Here is a 19704-nt window from a genome sequence, read left to right on the forward strand (position 1 = left end):
TGGAGATCTTTGACACGTGGTTATTAGCTCTGCCAGGTGACAGCCTGGAGGGGATCATGCATTTGGTCACGTGTGTGTGTGTGTGTGTGTGTGCGTGTCTGTTTGTGGCAAATCTTGCAAACTACTTGGCATATCACCTAATATTTTTGTGACTTATGAAGAACCTCTTATTGTTCTGGTGATTCAAAACCTTTGAAAAAGTTTGCTGTCACTACTTCCACTCCCTCTCTTCATTCACTGCCTAGCTTTCTCGACCACTGCCACTCTCTCCCTGTCTCTCTTTGCACGCTACAGGTGAAAAAGTCCAAGACTTATGTTGTGTTTTTGAGCGACTTTATACTGCTGATGGAGGAAGTCAACAGAGCACAGAGCAGACACGCCTAGGGACAGACACAGAGAAAAGTGGGGCGGAGGAAGCCAGCTTGTGTGTACTGTAGTGACAGACTCAGCACGATGTGTGTGTATGTGTGTGTATGTGTGTGTGTGTGTGTGTGTGTGTGTGTGTGTGTGAGTGAGTGAGTGACTGAGCATGTGAGAGAGTGAGAGAGAAAAAGAGAGTGACCTTAGTAGTAATTTTGAATTGCTAGTTTAATTCGTGCTCTTTTTAAAATACAGTTTCTGTTGAAAGCCATATGACTTCTGGCAAAGAGCCAGAAATGGCTGGCAAGCCATAGCTTCCCGACCCCTGATGTAATGTGTGTAATAAACTGAAACAGATACAGAAAGAACAAGAAAAAGCTTAGCCCGAGAGTTTTACAATATTATTTCTATACTGTACTGTACTATATTTGAATCCTACAGTAATTTAATTTGTCATTTGACAGTACAGATTAACAAAGGGGATGCTTATGGTCACTTTGCCAAAACCTACTGCCTACAATGTGTATTTACTGTCAGACTGACAGCTTCACCACCCTTTCCTCTGCTCTGCTCACTTTCACCGTCCTTTTGTGCCACTCTTTCTCTCTGGCTCAACCACAGACATTACACACACACATTATGTACAACTTTATTCTACTCTTATAACAAGTGGCAAGAAAATTTCACCTTTTTTCTCTACAGCATCAGTTGTAGTACAAACCGTACCACATTTGTGTTTTGTGTACTGGAGACTGACGACAGCAATAAAGCCATTCCCAAAATCAAGTGTTAATGATATTCAGACTGACTCAGAAAAATGGGCAAATTCTGAAGTCTTCCAAAAGTAATCCAAAGTATTTGGAATACGTTGCTCAACGTGCAACAAATATGTACAAATTATTTTTTAGAGCATGTATTCAGTAATCTGTAATGGAATACATTTTAAAAGTAACTTTCCCAATACTGATAAGTGGATATGGCAACTATGATTTTGAATATGTACAACAGTTCATTACTAATGACACCATGAGCCTCTTGCACAGGCCTATTATAGCTGCCTTACTTACTTGCCTGTCATTAAGCTACATCCCGAGTAGACACAACTCTTGTTTGCATAGTAACCACTAATTTGAACAGAGGAAATGAGGTGTTCCTAATGCTGAAGTTACGTAAACATATACTATTATAAGCCAATATTTAATATGTTGTTGTGAGTTATTCCTATACTTACGGCATGATAACCGTGGGGCTACATGGACACATCCACGATGAAGATGCTGACGGATGAAGCCATGGGCACGGAAGGAGCTGGAATGGAGTCGTGCACCTGTTGATGTAGCTAGTTCACAACTGTCACCTGTGTGGGAGTGCAGGTGTGCTTGTGGAGGTGAGGGAGGATACACCCTAAAACATCACAGGTACGTGAGTTCAGATTCAGGAAAGGACACTGTATAAAGTTGGGAGTCAATTTTATGGCCAATCAAAGAGAAGATGGAGACACAGGCAAAGAGCCAGTGTTGTTTTAGCACAAGTATCCACTTAAACATGAAAACCTCTCAGCCCAGAAAAGCCAAACATAAATGCCACTAACTTCTTCTTCCAAAGATGACTACTGTCTGAAGCAGGTTTTAAGTTTGATGGAGCCATGTCTGTAATATAAAATTTATAGCTTTTTTGTTAACAGGGTTTCAAGTGATTAATCTACAGAGCTTGCTTGACTGTGCTTCTCAGTTACTCTCATATAGTGTGAGTCACAGATCCAGCAGGAGTTGCAATGTCACAGTTTCCGAGACAGCGCCATGTTTCACTCAATAGGTTCATAAAACTGTGAAGCCGGACCTTGCAGCGACTTGTGGTGGCCAACGCCTTTCGAGTGTCATTGTAATGCAGTGGCTTTAAACACACTACCCGTTGCAAAGATATTTGTGCATTAAATGTCGATATTTGTAAAACAGAAATTTCTGAATTTTGGTTCATTTGATCCGCGTGATCCACCTTGCTGTCATTAATGTGTGAGCATTGCAGGGCACCTTGAAATTCAGGCTAATTAGTAAATCAGGGTTAACCAAGATGCTGAAACAATAAAGCTGGCATAATGTAATTTGAGAAAATGTGCAAATTATAATCAGAATCATAATATCATGTTGCAACCAGTCCCTTGATGAGGACATTTTGTGTAACAATATGTGGTTCTGGTCCTGTTTTTTTTTTTTTTTTTTTTTTTTTTTTACAATATTTGTAAAATTGGAGTTGACAGGCCACTGTGGTCAAACACAATATGCAAGACAGAGATGAGATGGATGGCTTTTAACCTGTAACCAGTGTAATGGATAGTTGTGTGACATCACTGTCCCGTTTCAAGACCACACTCTGTAATAAGGGTCTGGCCTCTGACAGTTGCTGTAAAAATATATTTGACACAGGCTCTTGCCAAAGACTGCTGGATAAGATGAAAACACAGGATATGAATTCTGCTGGTGTTTGTACTGAGCAGTCTTTCAGATGATAAATTAGTTCTCCTCCCAGATAAGAATGCCTGACCAAGATGGCCTGTATGCACCATGATATTGTACCCATCTTTTTTTTTTTTTTTTTTTTTTTTTTTTTTTTTTTTTAAATCAAACCATTCAAATGAGCAATCACCCAAATTCTGAAAATCTTCAAATAGGCTGGTGCAAGTTACCTCTTTGAAGCCATTGTGACAAATGGTAGCCTATAAAGTAGTTTTTTTCTTAGTCTCTTGGTTGCTATTCTTTTAAGACCACATCAAACGGCATCATAAAGATTCTGTGCTTGCTGGCCAGGACTGACAATCAGCCAGATTGACATTGTGACTTAAATCAGCTGCTGGTCACAGCTAATGGTCCTTTTCTATTTTCTAGAATTTTCTAGCCGAGCAACACATACCGGCATTGCAGCTGTGTCACTAGTATTCTCTTATGGTCTGTGTGAAATGTAGTGGGCCAGCCAGAGAGAGGTTTGTATTTGCCAAAAACACATTGAGCCAATGTATTCCCTGAGGGGCTGATATATTGATGGTTGATGGAGAGAACTCTGGGTAGCATTCCTTTTTGGCTGGACCGCAAAAACGAGACCAGACCTACAAACGCAAATGTCCAGCATTGAGTTACCTTACTGAATGATAAAGTTACACAATTGGTTGGCTGAGTGTTTGAGTTTCCCTACTGGCCATTGCTCTTTCAAAATGAATCCGTACGAACAGTTTTCTATAACATCCTCAGAAGGCGCTTCGAGCAGTTCCACTCATTGAGTGCAGCTCATTCCAAATTTATTGTGCGCTAAGAACGGAGTATGGTGCTGCTCTTCGATACTAATGAAGACTGAAGACTTCTGAAATCATTGACCGGAGCAATTTTGTCTATCCATTGACTGCAGCTCATTCCAAATTTATTGCACTCATGCTTGTGGGACTGGAGACTGTAATGAGTCTGTAATGCTGAGGGTTTAATGGATGTGTTATCAAATGTTAGTTAGTTAGCTTTAGGGCTGCCATAAATAGCTTATCAAACTACAAATGCTGGGTATCTTAGGTCTGGATCTTAAAGGTAGTCACATCGCAACGTCACAAAATGTGACTAGAGCATTCCAGTCAGATGAAATAAATTTGAGTGAACAAAATGAGACACTTTGCTGAATAAAATGACACATTTTGTGGTCCTGAGGAGATACTGGGGAAAGGCTCCTGCTGATGGTTGACTGCGCTTGATTAGAATGGCGCTTAGGATTTTCTCCCTTTGTAACCCTCTGGAGACTTTACATTGGGGGAAGTGGGGAGGTGGAGGGGGGCATGAACAGGTTAATGAGGTAGAAGGAGAAGGAATGAGTGAGCCCGTGAGGACTGTGCGGGTGTCTCCCTGACTGAACTTACATTAAACTCCATAAGCCTCTGCCAAGGCTGAACAATTCTCCAAATTGCTGTTATAGCTGAAAACATATTTTAAGTCACTTAAATTGTCATTAAATTGTAGTTAAACTGAATACTTGACCCTGAAAGCATACAGACAGCATACGGCAACATGAAATCAGGCTATATTTAAGCCTGGGACTTATCGATAATCATCAATAACATGATAACAGGAAGATTATTGATATGCAAAACATCATTTTATGCTCCTTATTTTATGGTAAAGATGAATAAATCTAGTGTGATTGGCTGCTGAGTGAGCCTGAATGGAAAATATCACTTGGTACGACTGCTATTGTAAAAGGAAACTACCATCTTCAGGTAACAGCTCTAACCTGCTGATTATCTGAGAAGATTGCACCCTTCACTCTTTATCGTTAGGCAATTTTAAGCTAACTCTGCTATCATTAATGTCAGCTGACAGGGGGCCATTCATCAGGGATTCATTTGTAGAAAAACTTCATTCATCAGAGCAAGGAAGTTCAACAGGGCATCGTCCCGACAAAAATATAAACTGAAATTGAATACAGCTCATCTTTTGGCAGCTTGACAGTACTGTAATAAAAATATTGAGAATTACACCTCTCGATTATTTGGTCCCAATATGTAGATTTTCCAAAATTGCATATGGTCCCAGCGCTAGCGCCAGTGCATAAACCCCTCAATACAAAGGAAAACGCGCATGTGATAGATTACAGTGGTGCAAAACCATAGTCATTAGTCTACAGAGATGTGGAAAAAAATGATGGGACATCCTTCACCTGCACATGTGAGTGAGTGCATGTATGGTGTACACCGAGAGGCAGGTACAGGCCCTCACAGTGAGGGGTTACGCTTATGGGAGTGGTCTCTTCCATGATGACAATGTCCCCATCCACAGGATACAAGAGCTTTCTGAATGGTTTGATGATTGTGAAAAAGATCTAAATCATACGCTATGGTCTTCACACTCACCACATCTGAGCTCAGTTGAAGACTTATGTAAGATTTTTGACCGTCGTGTTAGACAACGCCGTCCACCACCATCATCAAAATGCCAAACACCTTCCTAAGACATTTTATGTTGGTTTTAATTTGCTATCTATCTCTATATGCATCTCTATATACAGGATTTGCAGTCAAATGTGCAAATGTACATTACCCATTGGACCATTACATTGTAATTACACTGAAAAAAAATAATTGGACATTGAAGAAGTCTAAATGGCTGTAGATGTGTAGGCTTAAACTCAGCTACACAGGGTTTAAATGTGAAAGTTTAGTCTGTGTTCTTCTGAGATCTATGACAAAACACAAACAAACAAAAAACATAAAGCATTTCCTTGTACATATGAATTTCTGTGGTGCATATGCTTAATATGAACAGCTGTTTATGCATTATCTAAATATATAATTACTAATTGCTTGGTTTTGTACTCTGTGGGTAGCCTTAGTTATGGCTAAAAACACAAGACATTTCATGGACATTTCATGGTTTTGAAGTATCTTGCTGATGGAAAAAAAAAAAATAATAATAACTATCCGGGTAAAAATATTACCTCTTCAGTGCAGGTAATAAAACATAATCTAAAGTCATGTCTCTCCCATTTCAGCTGTGTCTTTCCATAACAGCAGTTAGCTGTTATGGAAGTAGCTGCAATCCAGCTTAGCCACTGTTGCAGCACAGCACACAAAAGAGACCAGTGCCAGAAAAACAAATTCACCTCAAGGTACTCCTACCAGCAAGCTCTACTTTGATTGATTTGCTCAGCTAAAGATTAAAAAGGGTCAGAGCTGTTTTGTATGGATGATTTAATAAGAAAAAAAATGATTAGCCACCAGGTACATGAACACAAGATAGAACCTTCAATTTAATTAATGTTGTTCAGCATTAATTTGCGAACACCACGGTCTTTGTTGTTCTTACTCTAGCAGTTGACATTACACAATGTCCCCGAAATAATATGCTCTCCTGGCACATGTTTAAATAAATTACTAAAGTACTAATCTGTTGAAACATCGTCAGTTCAGTGAATAGTGTGGAAAGATCAGACTTGGTGATAGAACAAAGCATTTACGGGATGTGATTCTCAAAGAAAACCTTGCCAGTTTAATTGAACTGAACCAGGAGAAGCAATGCTGACACTAATTGTCATTGTGAAATGTGTTTAGTATGTGTCTAAGTGTGTATATGTGAGTTAAAGAGGGACTGGCTGGTTTTCTGAGAGGAAATATTTTCTCAGTGGATGCTGATGATCCATAAATATTCAGCCTCATTGGAATACTACTAAGAAAGAAAGAAAGAAACCTGAAAGATTGAGAAAATGATATTAATCTTACTGTATTTTTAATGGAGAGGAGGGTGTTATATGTGTTTAAGGGTGTAAGAGACACAAGACTGATTGTAACTATGACCTTTTTTTTTTTTTTTTTCTTGATGCCATATAAATCCCACTGCTCTCTATGTGAGAGTTGATGCCAATTGCAGTCTAAGCTTAACAAGCATGAACAGATGTCAAAAGGTTGTTTGCCATAATGTGCATTTGTAGCAGTTACTTGGTTGTTGCCTGTCTCGACTGCGGTTGCCGTGTCATATTTGGACAGAATTGCCTTCTCACTAAATCTGTAATAGACAGGAGTAAACCAGAGCAGGTGTATACTGCCACCCAGTGTGGTGAAGAGGAAAATCCCAAATCCTCTTAGTGAAAGCACACTGACCAGAGTACTCCATGTTATTCATGGGTGAATGTTGTCAACACTGGATTGTGATCTGAACGAGGATCTGAATAGCAGCCACCAGCCAAGTGATCTTAACTTTGGCTGGAACCGTTAAGTTTGTCTTCCGCCACTTTGGGAGGTAACAGACCACAATATCTGGATTCTTGTTGTCGTCAGGAAATTAGTAAAAGTGTTGGGTGATGTTTTTGGAAGACCACCAAATGTCTTGTGGATGTCTTGTGATGTTGAATCATAACTATAATTATCTCCACTTTTTGTAAGATAAAATGTCCTTATTGCTTGACACAAAATTCTGGTGCAAAAATCCACATGGATATTCTTTATTTTGTCAACATTCGCAAAAAAATCACACCAGCAAACAAACAAAAACAGAACGTAACCGATCTATTGACATTAAATATTAAATACATTCTAAAATATGACCAGAAGCTCTCTCTGTAGAGCTGTTACAGGATGCATAAGTGACCAAACATTGAAGACATTTCTTTCTAAGGTACCTCTCTATCATTTGCAAGGTGTACACATCACACAAACATTGATTTAAGTATTACACGCGAACAACAGCAGGCTTTGGTTCTTTTTTTTTCTTTTTTTTTTTTTTTTTGGAAATGACTAACAAATACTATAGGATATATTGTACTGAGATTCAAGTTGTCCTCTTTACTGCACATTGACTCCTGTGCCCCTGAATGCATGGACACTCTGTCAATCCTATTGTGATTTCATGGGGGAAGAAATATGATGTCAGTTTAGCTAAATACCCACTATCTCTATGAAATGTGCTGTGCAGTAGGAGTCAACTAGTGGCCACAGATCAGTTTTATCATGAGCAGGGTTGGATAGCTTTGTTTTAAAATGGATTCAATCACAGTTATGATCTTCCAGATTGAGACTGGTACGATAATAGTGGGGATTGCCTCTACTCATTAATGTTTTGTGATTGCTTTCATTTGGTTAAGTAGAGGAAAATGGTCTCAGGTGCATTTAAACACGCAAAAAAAAAAAAAAAAAAAAAAAAAAAATCCACAGTTGAAATGGCCCTCATCATTTCCTGCTATTTATAGGGCAAGTGACTATTTTTGGTAATTTCAAAAATTTTACATATCAAGCCCATCCCCTGTGTCAGTTATTTCAATAATCATTTGGTCTTCACCCAGCCAGTCAGCAAAGATCACTCTACATCCCAGGTCACATGATTGTGGCATTTGACCAATCTCATTGGCTTTGATTTTGTATAGGAAAATGAACATTTTATATATATTAGTAATAAACTCATGTCATGTTCACTAATAACAGTCTAGGGTTGTTTTTTTTTTTTTTTTTTTTTTTTCAATTTCAAAGTATTTTAATGAGTGCCCTATAAAGGGTTAAAACAAATGCTGTAATTCATAACAAGTATTTGGAGTTAAAATATATAGATATACCGAAATAACAAAATAATACATATTGCCACCCAACCCTGGACATGAGAAAGGGGGATCTAAAGATTTACAGTGCAGTGTGGATTAAGGCCCCTCGGCAGAACACCAGAGCAGCACTTGCTGAGTTCACACCTGGTACATGAACAATGATGTCTTCAAAATCCATCAGATATGGAGCTGCTCCCCCTTTTGGTTTCCTGCTTCTTTCTGATGTAGATTTATGACATAATTCTACTGATACCCGTTGCTCATGAATATTAGTGATCTATGTATTTATGTCAGTATATCAAATGCATTTTTTGAGCGTTTGCAATGATACTGACTTTTGCCCTTTTTTAGATGCAGTAAATGTGTTGCAGCAGCACTGAGGTCCTCATGACAGCATAAGATTCAGTCTGTTTGCCCCACATTGTGTTTATACTAAAGCTGTAAATGGTATGTTGAGATACATGTAAACATCATTGGTACCAGCCTTCAGCGGTGTTTGAGGACAGTGGTGCATTATGTTTGCTTGCAGTCACCGCAACGTTCAGTATTCACTGAAATCATGTAAAGGTTATAAACAAGAAAAGTTGTGGGGCAGCTGACATCAGTTAAATGAGTAAGGTACTGTTGAACAGACTTGACTATGGGCTAGTCAGCTAAACCACATAAAGCTAATTGTTTTCAGTGAGTATATTGCATTCCTCTGTTGAAATAAACCTTAGATGTTTAACCGCCAGTGGACTGGCATTGTATAAAGTTGTGTGCCTAAAACAGAAGGGGCTGCCACCATGTACTTATGCTTTATATGTGATATGTGAGAGTAACATTACATATTTTTGTGTTTATTCTCTGATGTTGGCATCTGAAGAACAAAACATTTAACACAAATTTTGGAAAAAAAAAAAAAAAAAAGCACACACCCCCACACTTACACACAAATACATTCCTAAAGTCTTCACTTCTTCCCAATAAAAAATTGAGGATTGGGCACCTGGCAGCTAGGATACAAACAGGGAAAACATTCCCCGATCAGTCTGCATCATGTTAACGTTGGTAAGAGTGGGTCCTCCACATCTCTGTTGCCTCTTACCTTTGAGGACCCTAATGAAGAGGGATCAGTATTCCCAGAGGGCAGATGCATCAACAGTGGTACCATCACCCTTCAGCGTGCCCCCCTGGTCTCCACGCAGGTACATGCCATTGGAGCCCTTGATGCCAATGCGTCCATGCTCCAGGAACTCAAGGAAAAAGTCCTCAGCCTTTTCTCCATCGGAGCACACCAGGCCACTGCTGGAGATGTACCAGAACTTTCCACTTGCACCTGAGAAGGGACAGTCGGTTATATCTTTGCTGTCTTTCCAAGTTAGTGCCCCTCCCCAATGCCTTGAGTAGTGGCAGAAAGTCAGTAGAGCTAATACCTCTGGTCCAAAATCTGTAATATTAAAGAGTACAACCAGAGGTGGGCATGGCTGTGTGACAACCAACTTGTTGGCAGTCACAGGCCGAGTCAGAGGACACCCCATAAGAGCCCCTTTGGAGAAACAGCAAAAAGTAGAAGTGGCCTGGGAAAAATGGGCATGGCCTAGTCAGTGTCAGAAATTGATACGATGTTCCAGAGCCCAGGACAAACTTTGCGTCAAAAATGGTGTTATACTAATTTGTTTGGAAATTATGCTTGTGATATGTGATGTCCACAATGATTTCCATGCCCTCTTTGAGCAATGGGGTGCAAATAGTTAGACACTTCTTCCTTGGCCCAAACTTTCCTACTTTTAGTGGAAATTAGCGTTTCTGTTTCAAAGATATGCCACTTTTTATATTGTGATAAGTCACACCCACTACCACACCAACCTTTTGGCAAAGGGACAAAAAAAATCAGGCATTTCTTACCCAGCCCTTGACCCACATTTACAACAAATGTGGTGGAAATCTGAGAGACTGTTTGGAAGCTATGCCACTGTGTGATGAACGGATGAAAACTGTTTTAAGTCCTCCACTTCATTTTCATCAGATGGAGGTCAAAATATGGTGTAATTGTTATTGTTTATTTATTGTTTATTGTTACACAGCCCATGACTCTCTCTCTCTCTCTCTCTCTCTCTCTCTCTCTCTCTCTCACACACACACACACACACACACACACACACACACACACACACACACACACAGAAATACTGACTTTTTATATGGTAAGCGCCGTCATTGAAGATCAATGAAAAAATATCATAGACAGATCGGTTTGCGTCCAAAGTGTTGGAGTTCTTGTGGTGACACACGAAGCCATTCTCTCCACGAAGGATCAGCATTGGGCGGTTGATGAGCTTCATCAGGAATAGTTCATCATCACCTGCAATGACCACACAAGGCAAGTACTGCTCATCTATCCAGCTTTTGTTTTTTTTTTTTCCTTTTTTGAAACAAATGCCACAGTGACTGGAGAACAAGTCACCTGAAACTGCTTACCTGCATTATCACTGACTGCTGAGAGCTGCCCGTTCTTCTTTGTGCACACATATTTTCCATTACTCGCTTTGAGCGTCACCCTTTGGCCTCGCCATTCAATGTCAAACATTGTGTTGACCTCTCTGGATAGAAACAGATGGATATGTGGATTGGGGTACTAAAGTAGATATAAATTAGAGGGGTGTGAATAAACAGTGCCAACACAAAATGAGAGCTCTCATTTTGAAGCGGATACTCACACTTCTGTGGCGGTGGACTGGATCTCCCCGTGAGACACAAGAGTCCAATAGGATCCACCATTGGTTCTGAACATGCACTTCTTGCTCTCCTTGTCAATCTCCATCTGGAAGGTCTCCATGTCCGTCTCCACATCCTGATTGGCTGAAATACTCACCCCTGACAATAAAGCAAAGAAAAAAAAAAGACAGTCCTGATCATTATGCTTTTGTTCAACAGATAACAGGGATTATAGTGTTTACTGTCTTGAATGTCATTCACAATAGACATTTCCAAGGAGACTTGATTGCATAAATGTAATGTGACATTTAATTGCAGCCACGTCTTCTCTGTTGTTGCACCGCATACTACATAAACTATCACAACTCAAGGCGTACTTCTTCTCATAGGTAATTGGTGTTGATACATTTCACAAGACATTCATGTAGCAGGCTGTTGTCTTCATACCATAAATACCATAGGAAGCTTAACACCAAGTTCAGCTCTTCATGTTTTACAGGAATCTATGTTAATATAAGCTGTTTCTTTGTGGGTGTCACCACCTGGAGGTGCCACGATGTGCCATGCACCACTGTATGGTCACCTGGGCATGGTGTTGCTAGATGGCTCCCTGCTGCGCAGATGAGCAGATTGTTAAGCATCCTTGCCAGGAAAGCAGTAATGCTTCCAGTGTGATAATTTTGATTGAATGTTACTATTAAATCAGACTAGCTGAAGCAGATATCTTCAGTCCTGGCTTCACATACTAATCTGTTTGAATTGTTTCAACGATATAATATTTGCTGTGTTGAATTGCTTTGACAAGACTAATTGACACTTATTTAAAAAAAAAAAATGCTGGGAGTAACCTGAGGTTTGTCTTTTAGAAGGTACTATACAGATAATGAGATTATTATTGGTCTCTTAAACAGGTCTGAATGTTGAGTGAGTGTGGTGATAACATTCTTGTGAGCACTCAGTCATGCTGTCTGAATAATTTAACTGGGGAACTGGAGAGGGTGGACTAAATATTCGACTGTCACACTGCTCAGCCTCCCTAGAAAAACTTTTGCCAAGGTGCTGGAAAGACTTCAGGACCAAGATCTCATTGAATCTCAGATTCAGAAGTGCAATGCTTATTCAGTTGTGGCTGTCAACAATGCACCAACATTTCATCTTAATATAGATACTAGTGGGGTAATAGGAGTTTGTCCAACCAGTCCACATGGGCTTTGTAGACTAAGGGAAAGCATTTGACCGCATACCCCAAAGTGTCCAGTGGGGATGCTGTGGGAATATGGGGTTCTGGGATTGTTCTGGGTATTTGGTCCCTGTATAGCCTGAGTGGGAGTTTGTCCACACTCTTGGTACCAAGCAAAGCTCATTACCAGTGAGTGTGGCACACCAATTCTATGAAGGTGTCCAGTTTGTTGACCTCAGGGTTGAGTCTGTGCTCTTTGGAGATAACACAGTCTTGTTGGCTTCATCAATCTGTAACCTCCAACATGCATGGGGATGGATTTTAGCTGAGTGTAAAGTGGTCAGGATGTGGATCAGTACTTCCACGTCTGAGCCCATGGCTCTCTGTAGGAAAAAGGTGGGTTACTCCCTCTGAATTGGGAGTGGAGGAGTTCAAGTATCTTGGGTCTTGTTCTTGAGTGAGGGTAAATGAAGTGGGAGATCGACAGATAGATTTGGGCAGTATTATGCAGTCACTGTACAGGACCTTTATGGCAAAGACGAAGCTGAGCCTGCAGCCAAAGCTCTCAATTTACTGCATGGTTGATCTACGTTCCCCCCCGGCCATGCGCTTTGAATACTGACCAAAAGAATGAGATTGCAGATACGAGCTGAAATGAACCTCTTCCAGAGGATGTCTGGGCTCACCCATGGGTATAGGGTGAGGAGCTCAGATATTGGTAGGAGCCAGATTAGGTGATGGGCATTTAATTAGGCTGCCTCCTTGCCACCTCCCTGTGGAGGTATTGTGGGCACGTCTGACCGGGAGACCCAGAGGCAGACATATCCCACCTGGCCTGGGAACGCATGAGGATTCCTGAGTAGAGGCTGATGGATGTGGCTGGGGAAAAGCATGTCTGGGCTGCCGTCCTTAGCCTGTTATCATTGCAACCCGATACTGTATAAGCAGTGGATAATAGATGGGTGATTAAAAAAAAATCAATAATACCAAAGCAGTTCATTTATTACTTGAAATATGGACATAACAGTAATGTAGGAACTTAATACACTATGAAAACTTTATATTTCTACAGTATCTGAAAACCTTTCCACAAATGTTCCCCAATGTCAGATGTTTGACATGACATTTATTATATAGTTTATCTTAAAAGTGGTATTTTCTTTACTTTTCAATAGTTGGGTGTGATTTTGTTGTTGACACCTGACATGATCTACCTCAGCCTTTAGCATCGATTTACTTCTTCAGCTCTAGGTTTCATGGGTTGGCTCATGATTGCTGTGTGGATGAGCTTTATTCAAGCCCACTTTATTTTAAATTCTAGAAGAGATATCAAACACTGTATGTCCTGCTAAATTACAGGGAAATATGTATAACATGAGGCACGAGACACCTATGCCCTCAGATATTTTCTATTTAATTTAATAGTGCAGCCATAAAACAATTGATCTTATTTATTTATTTATTTATTTATTTTAACTTTAAATCTACACATGGGGAAATTTTAGGCTAAATTAAAGTTGAAAACAGGCATAGTTGTTTACTCTAGAAGCTACCTCAAAATATATAAATGTGTAAATAGATAATAAGTAACAGCATTCTGTCTGTAAAAAATATAGACCTATTACATAGCTACTATTGTCTAAGAAGGGCTTGTATGGAGTTTAAGTAACCACCAGTTTCAGAGACCATGTTTTGTTCACACTGTGCAAGTACAATCCACACAGTATTTGTTCAGCACAAATTTGTAAATAATTGTGCAGAGAAGGTTCTGTCAAGATAAGATCAGATGTATATCATTGATTTGAAGTTGCTGGTAAACACAAAATAGACAGGTTTTTTGCCGAAGACCGTAATTCTACTGTGACAATTGTTAAACATCAGGATGCATGTGACGCCACAGCGTTTCCAGACCTCGCTTTGGGAACCACCACTCTGGAGTAAACCTCAGGACTCTGCTATTCTGTTTTCCATAGAAAAGCAATTGTGTAACTAAAGCCCAAAACAGTGCACAGTAAGATACAAATTTTGTTGAAGGCAGTGTTAGTTTTCACTATGAACCACCACTGCCCTCTTTTTTGAGTGCCTCACCTCCAGTCAGTCTAGTGTTATATTTACTCCACATGTGTTAATTGTGTGTGGTGGAGTGTGTGAAGTGGCAGAGAATATACAGACACATATAACTGAACTGTGTCTGTTGCAGTTCAAATTAGATGCCACAGAAATATCCTTCAACCTCTCTCTTAAGCCTGTTACAACCTTAATCCCCCGCAGCCACCCCTCCAAGCTTCCTGCTCACTCCCTTGCTGTAATTCCCTGAGTGGTGAAATGCAAATCTGCTCCACAGGGCCCTCTAAGCAGCTTTCAGTGCCTTGTTCCTTAAAAAAAAAATGTCTCTGCCACAAGGCCAAATACTACAATTCAAAATGAAATTCTTTGCCCTATATTATGTGGATGGGCCCCAGATTGTTGAAATATTGACCTGAGCTTGACTTTTTGTTAATCCAGAATTGTATTCATGCATAACCGATGAGTGCCGCATATCATTGCACAATGGGAAGTTGCTTCAGGAACGTAATTAACCAGATACGCTTAACAGTGTCAGTACTTCATAGTTTGTGTACATCTAAACTACTAGCTGTTTCAGTTCAAATTTGAACGCCTTAAAAAGCTGCTACAGATCCCAGTTTTTGTCCCTAGTAATCTGACATTACTGGCCTGTTTGCGTATATGTCCCGCAGAGCAGATTCTCATATTATCCTGGCCGACAGCAGACTGTGTAACTGATCTGTCTGGTAAGGCCTGACCACACGTCCCTTTTTAGCTGCCCCTTCTTTGCCTTACTGAGCCATTATCTACCCAGTCCAGGATTTACATCTCCATTAGCACAATTTAAGCAGAATTTCACTGTGTGGATGACACTAGAGCGCAAGTATTTTTCTGACAATTGCTGCAAGTTTAATGGTCATTGATGGTAATTAAGTGACACCCACGAGTAACAGGTCTTCCCTGGAGTCACTGGTGCTCTGCTTAATCTTCAATGGACACACAGTGAAAATGACAAAGCTCATTTCCACAATTACTCTCTCGGTGAGGCTGTCAGCTACAGACTGGATCAAGCATGCATCCAAGGCACGGAATACTTTCTTTCAGTGGTTTGTGAATGTTCCTGGCTTGGTGTTTTTACTGTAAGGATGAAATTAAATATTCTAGGCCATTTCAAGTTCATTTGGGTCCCTCATTTCTAAACAGAGTCTGATCCGAGTTTCCATTCTTAGCTTTTTAGCCAAGTGCGTAGAAAGCAGCGCACTGCTTTTGAGGTTTTTATTCTATGTCATCTCATTGATTGCATGTGATCAACCTTTTCTGCAGTTAACCAAATGGTGCTGCTGCAGACAAGAAAGTACCCAAATATCTGAAAGGGCACAACATACGTAGTTAAATGCTGTTACCTCTACGTCTTGAATTTCTCATCTGAGTGCCGTGCCCTAGAAAATTAAACAGATCACACTAGCTGCCCTGGCTGAGTTTCCAACAGCTTCCCAAAACTGACGCACGAGAAAGACCACCTTCAAAGCCCAACCAGTGGAGCTAAAACTCAGAAACTGTGGAAAATATCATACCAAATTGGAGAACAGGATACAGATCTGAGCAGTAGCTGGCTGATCTGGAGAGGAGGCTGCTGAACTGAAGTCAAAAGAATTTCACAGTATTGTTGAACTTTGAAGTTGATTTCTGGATTGAACAGCAGAATATTGAACAGTCGGTCTAATTTCTCTCCTATTGACAAAAATTTAAAACAGAAAAAGAAAAAAAAAACTATCATTGAGCTACTGATGGATTCGCAATTTGGAAGTTATTGGAGAGTTTTATTGTCTGAAACCTGCAGACCACTTATTTCTCTTTAAGACACCAAAAAATATCTTAATGTGGTGCTTACAATATGATTGTAAAGTACACAAGGGCTTGCGACTGCTTGTGCTTAGGAAATACAAAATAATGCACTGGCAAATTGCTGCAGGTTCTGTTTTCTAAAAGGAGACACATTAGCCACGATGTTGTTTTGATAATTTCTTCCTTCAGTAAGTGTAAACAACAATGAAGCATAACTTCTCTGAAAGGACCTCCTGCTTTTTGAGCCACAACTGGTGCACATGAATACCCCCTTTTTCACATCCATTTTTAAAAACCTTTTTATGAAGCTCTTCCAAATTGCGTCACAACAAAATCCTCTTGAATTGGGCGCCCATCTTCAGCTTTAATATTGCACTACACTTTGAAAATGTGTTCAACACTATGAGAAATTTCAAGTTACTTTAAAGTTATGCATTATGTTATGCATTATGCAAGTTGCAGTAATCAAGACTCCTTAACTACTTCAATTGTGAAAGGCATGCTTTCTTCAAACCTCCTGGGTCTTGTTTTTTGAACTAAATGTGCAGCACCTCAACCCCTTCTCAGTTTGAGACTTAATTACTTAATAATTACTATTGCACGACAAAGACAGGTGATCACATTAAAAACATGTGTGCTGTTTCTCACCACAGTAATGTGGTTCATTACCTTGCTTGACGGAGACAAATCTTTTATTAGCAGCTTGAAACACTACTTGTGGATGACTCTCCTCTAGATCAAACAGCTCATCCTTTCCAGGCTTAGAGCATCGGCCGGAGCGCAGTGTGCCAGTGGGACCTATAGGGCTCAGGTACTTCCCGTCACAGTCCTTGAAGGCCAGCTTACCAGATTTGAGCTCCAGTGTGAAGCTAGTAGTGTGGATGTTCTCTTTCACAAGTTTACCATCATTATTGAGGAAGCGGCTGTCACATGTCTTCAGGCTGTACTTGCCATCTGTGTAGACCAGAGTGACCAGGGAGTCCACTCCCCAGGGAATGTTGCTGTCCACTGAAATCTCTCCATCTGAGGCAGACAAGTGGGCATAGCGCTTACGTGCCACACTGAGCAAACTGGCCTGTGGGTGGAGGGCCAGGTGGACGGTCCACAACTCCGTCTCACCAATGACCTGGGCAAAGCATGACAGGTAGTCAGCCGAGCCACCAAAATAGCGCAGGTAAGATTCTGACTGCAGGGCCCACCGTCCATCAGACTGGGGCACAATGAGGAAGCGGCAGTCAGAGTCAGGCTTCTCCACTCCACAGGTGATCTTCCCATCCTTGTCGGAGGCCAGATAGCGTCCTAGGTGGCTGCGGAGGAACACCACCTGGCTGTCCTGCTCGTCCTGCTCCAGGGTCCAGATCTGTTTCTTCTTCATGCTGGTGGCCGAGGCGTTCACCTTGAAGCCAAAGGCCTCGGCCGTCAAGTACCGACTCTCGTGGTTGATGAGGCCAAACTGCAGCTTCAGGGCATTATTAATTCCGTTTGTGGGCATGCTTGGTCCGTCCTCACGTTAAGATTTCAGCTGAACAGGTTTAGGACAAACAAGGGAAAGGGTAATGGGGGAAAGCAAACACGAGATAGAAAGGAGAAAGCAAATGTTTGATCTTTTCCGTCTCTCAAGCTGTAAATTAGCTTCACTTATCTCCCTTAATGGAATGTTCCGTGTTCCTCTCTTACGCTCTTACACGCTCTCTCTCTCTCTCTCTCTCCCTTCCCCAGACGGCTTGCTCTCTGTTCCTTAATCAGTTGGGATTAAAATCAGCAGGACACAGCACCTCAATCCAACAAGCCGCTGACGTCACATACCAACCCTACACCTCCACTCCTCCCTCTCTTGCCCTGTTACACACTCAGTGCAGTTTCATTCTCTATCTGTTTCACATCTTCCTTTGCTGTCATGTCTCTACCTTTTCTCCTTCTTGCTTGTCCTCCCTCCATATAATTCACACTGACACTCTCATTTGTCAAGCCCACTCCCCACTGGGTCTCACTCACACATTTAGTCCCATATACTAGTAGCCACGCTATCCAACCCTAGGATTATCCTAGCTTTGATCTGCTGGCGAGCCACAGCCTAATTGGAAAATGTCCAGAGAGTAAAGGTGCTCTTGGTCCCTCCCCACAGCTTCTCCCTCTCTAGCGACCCCCTTTACAAACAGGTTTTGTCCAAGATTGATTGAGGTTTCTAAGGGTCAGTATGTGTAAATGCAAGCACAACTTGAACAGTGTGTCCTGCCCATAAATAAAACGTCCACATGTTAAAGGCTCAATGCAAATATTTGAATATCATTTTGTTTCACATTTACTTTTTCCAGGGAATGACTATTGAGAAGTGTAGTTTAACTTCTCAAAGCTGTTGAAAGGTTTTCCGATCAAAATGTTGTTACCTGTTTTGCTCCACTCCTTATGAAAAACAGCTTTTGTTTGGTCTAAGTTTCCTCATGGGGATATTTAAATTAGTGAAGTCTCTGAGTTCATCTTAGAGGAATTTGAATAGGACAGATTTGAATGTAATTAAGAATTGCACATTTGCCTTGCATTGGCTTTCACTTTGAAAGTCTGTTACTGGTTAACTCTCATCTAATGTCTCCCTAGCTCCATTCAGTATTCCTTTTAATCCTCCCACCCCTCCTCTGTTAGGCTGTCAGCCATTTGGTAGCGGAGGACAAGACTCCATGCTCCATGACCTTTGTCACAACACATGCCAAGATCAACCTTGCTAAGAGCATTACAGACCTCTTCCACTCAGGTTCCTGGGGTGTAGGAGGTAACTTATGCAAAGGAGATCTGGATATCCTAAATACAGTGCAACAATGTGTGATTCAAACTACGGAATAAATGCTAATCTGATGATTTTGCCTGTCACCAATACCAGTAACACTTTTGATTGCACAGAGTGTCATCCAAGTGTGTTGCACTTGATACAGAAAACAAGATTGGCATAGTGATCTCAGACCACCATAGGGGGTTAACACTCTCCAGGTGATCTAGGGAGAAAGGGTAGTAATCACCTAAAGCTGAATAAAATCTGTTTACACAATGCTGCACAAACATACAGTACATAGTTGTATGAGTAGCAAGGGATACCCCTTCATTGTGATTAAATTAGCAATGATGTGAAAATATATCAGTCCCAGTAACTTATTTGCTTCTTTTTGACAATCAGCTTGTTAAAACTAATTGTCTAATTGTCCCTTGTACATCTGATAATTAGCTCATCTTATTAGTTGTACAGCTAGCTTCAACTTGCACAGAAATCACAATCACGGAAGCGCATGTCATGGGTTCAAGTTTTGGTGGTAACCTAGAATAGTATATAAAAAAAGCATGCACTGCATTGGATTGCTAATGCAGTGCATTCATCTTGCTTGTGCCATCATGGTAGGCTATCTTTAATATTCCTCTATTTCATTTGGTCTTGTGTCAGTCGTACCTAATGGGATGAGTCCATTAGTGATCCAGTCATCTGCCACATTTGACCTGGTGGGCCCTTGCAGTAGGTAAAGACACCACTGTGTCATTAA

The 19704-nt window shown here is 40.7% G+C and overlaps 1 protein-coding gene across 1 annotated transcript; it reads right to left on the reverse strand.

Moving 5' to 3' along the window:
* Window positions 1–8376: 8376 nt before the first annotated feature.
* On the reverse strand, window positions 8377–17915 carry fscn2a (fascin actin-bundling protein 2a, retinal). Its single transcript, XM_030058473.1, has 5 exons — window positions 16850–17915; window positions 11112–11268; window positions 10873–10994; window positions 10589–10756; window positions 8377–9730 (listed from the first exon to the last, which is right to left on the reverse strand). Exons 1-5 carry the CDS (start codon window positions 17670–17672, stop codon window positions 9525–9527), a joined length of 1476 nt encoding a protein of 491 aa, XP_029914333.1. The 5' UTR covers window positions 17673–17915; the 3' UTR covers window positions 8377–9524.
* Window positions 17916–19704: the final 1789 nt, after the last annotated feature.

The sequence above is a fragment of the Myripristis murdjan genome, chromosome 8, assembly GCF_902150065.1.
Source record: "Myripristis murdjan chromosome 8, fMyrMur1.1, whole genome shotgun sequence".
Taxonomy (NCBI): domain Eukaryota; kingdom Metazoa; phylum Chordata; class Actinopteri; order Holocentriformes; family Holocentridae; genus Myripristis; species Myripristis murdjan.

Coding starts and splice junctions, on each gene's coding strand:
- fscn2a (XM_030058473.1), bottom strand. CDS start 17,672: ATGCCCACAAACGGAATTAATAATGCCCTGAAGCTGCAGTTTGGCCTC. Junction 11,269..16,849: donor ATTTGTCTCCGTCAAGCAAG/GTAATGAACCAC, acceptor CTTTATTGTCAG/GGGTGAGTATTTCAGCCAAT. Junction 10,995..11,111: donor CAGTCCACCGCCACAGAAGT/GTGAGTATCCGC, acceptor GTTTCTATCCAG/AGAGGTCAACACAATGTTTG.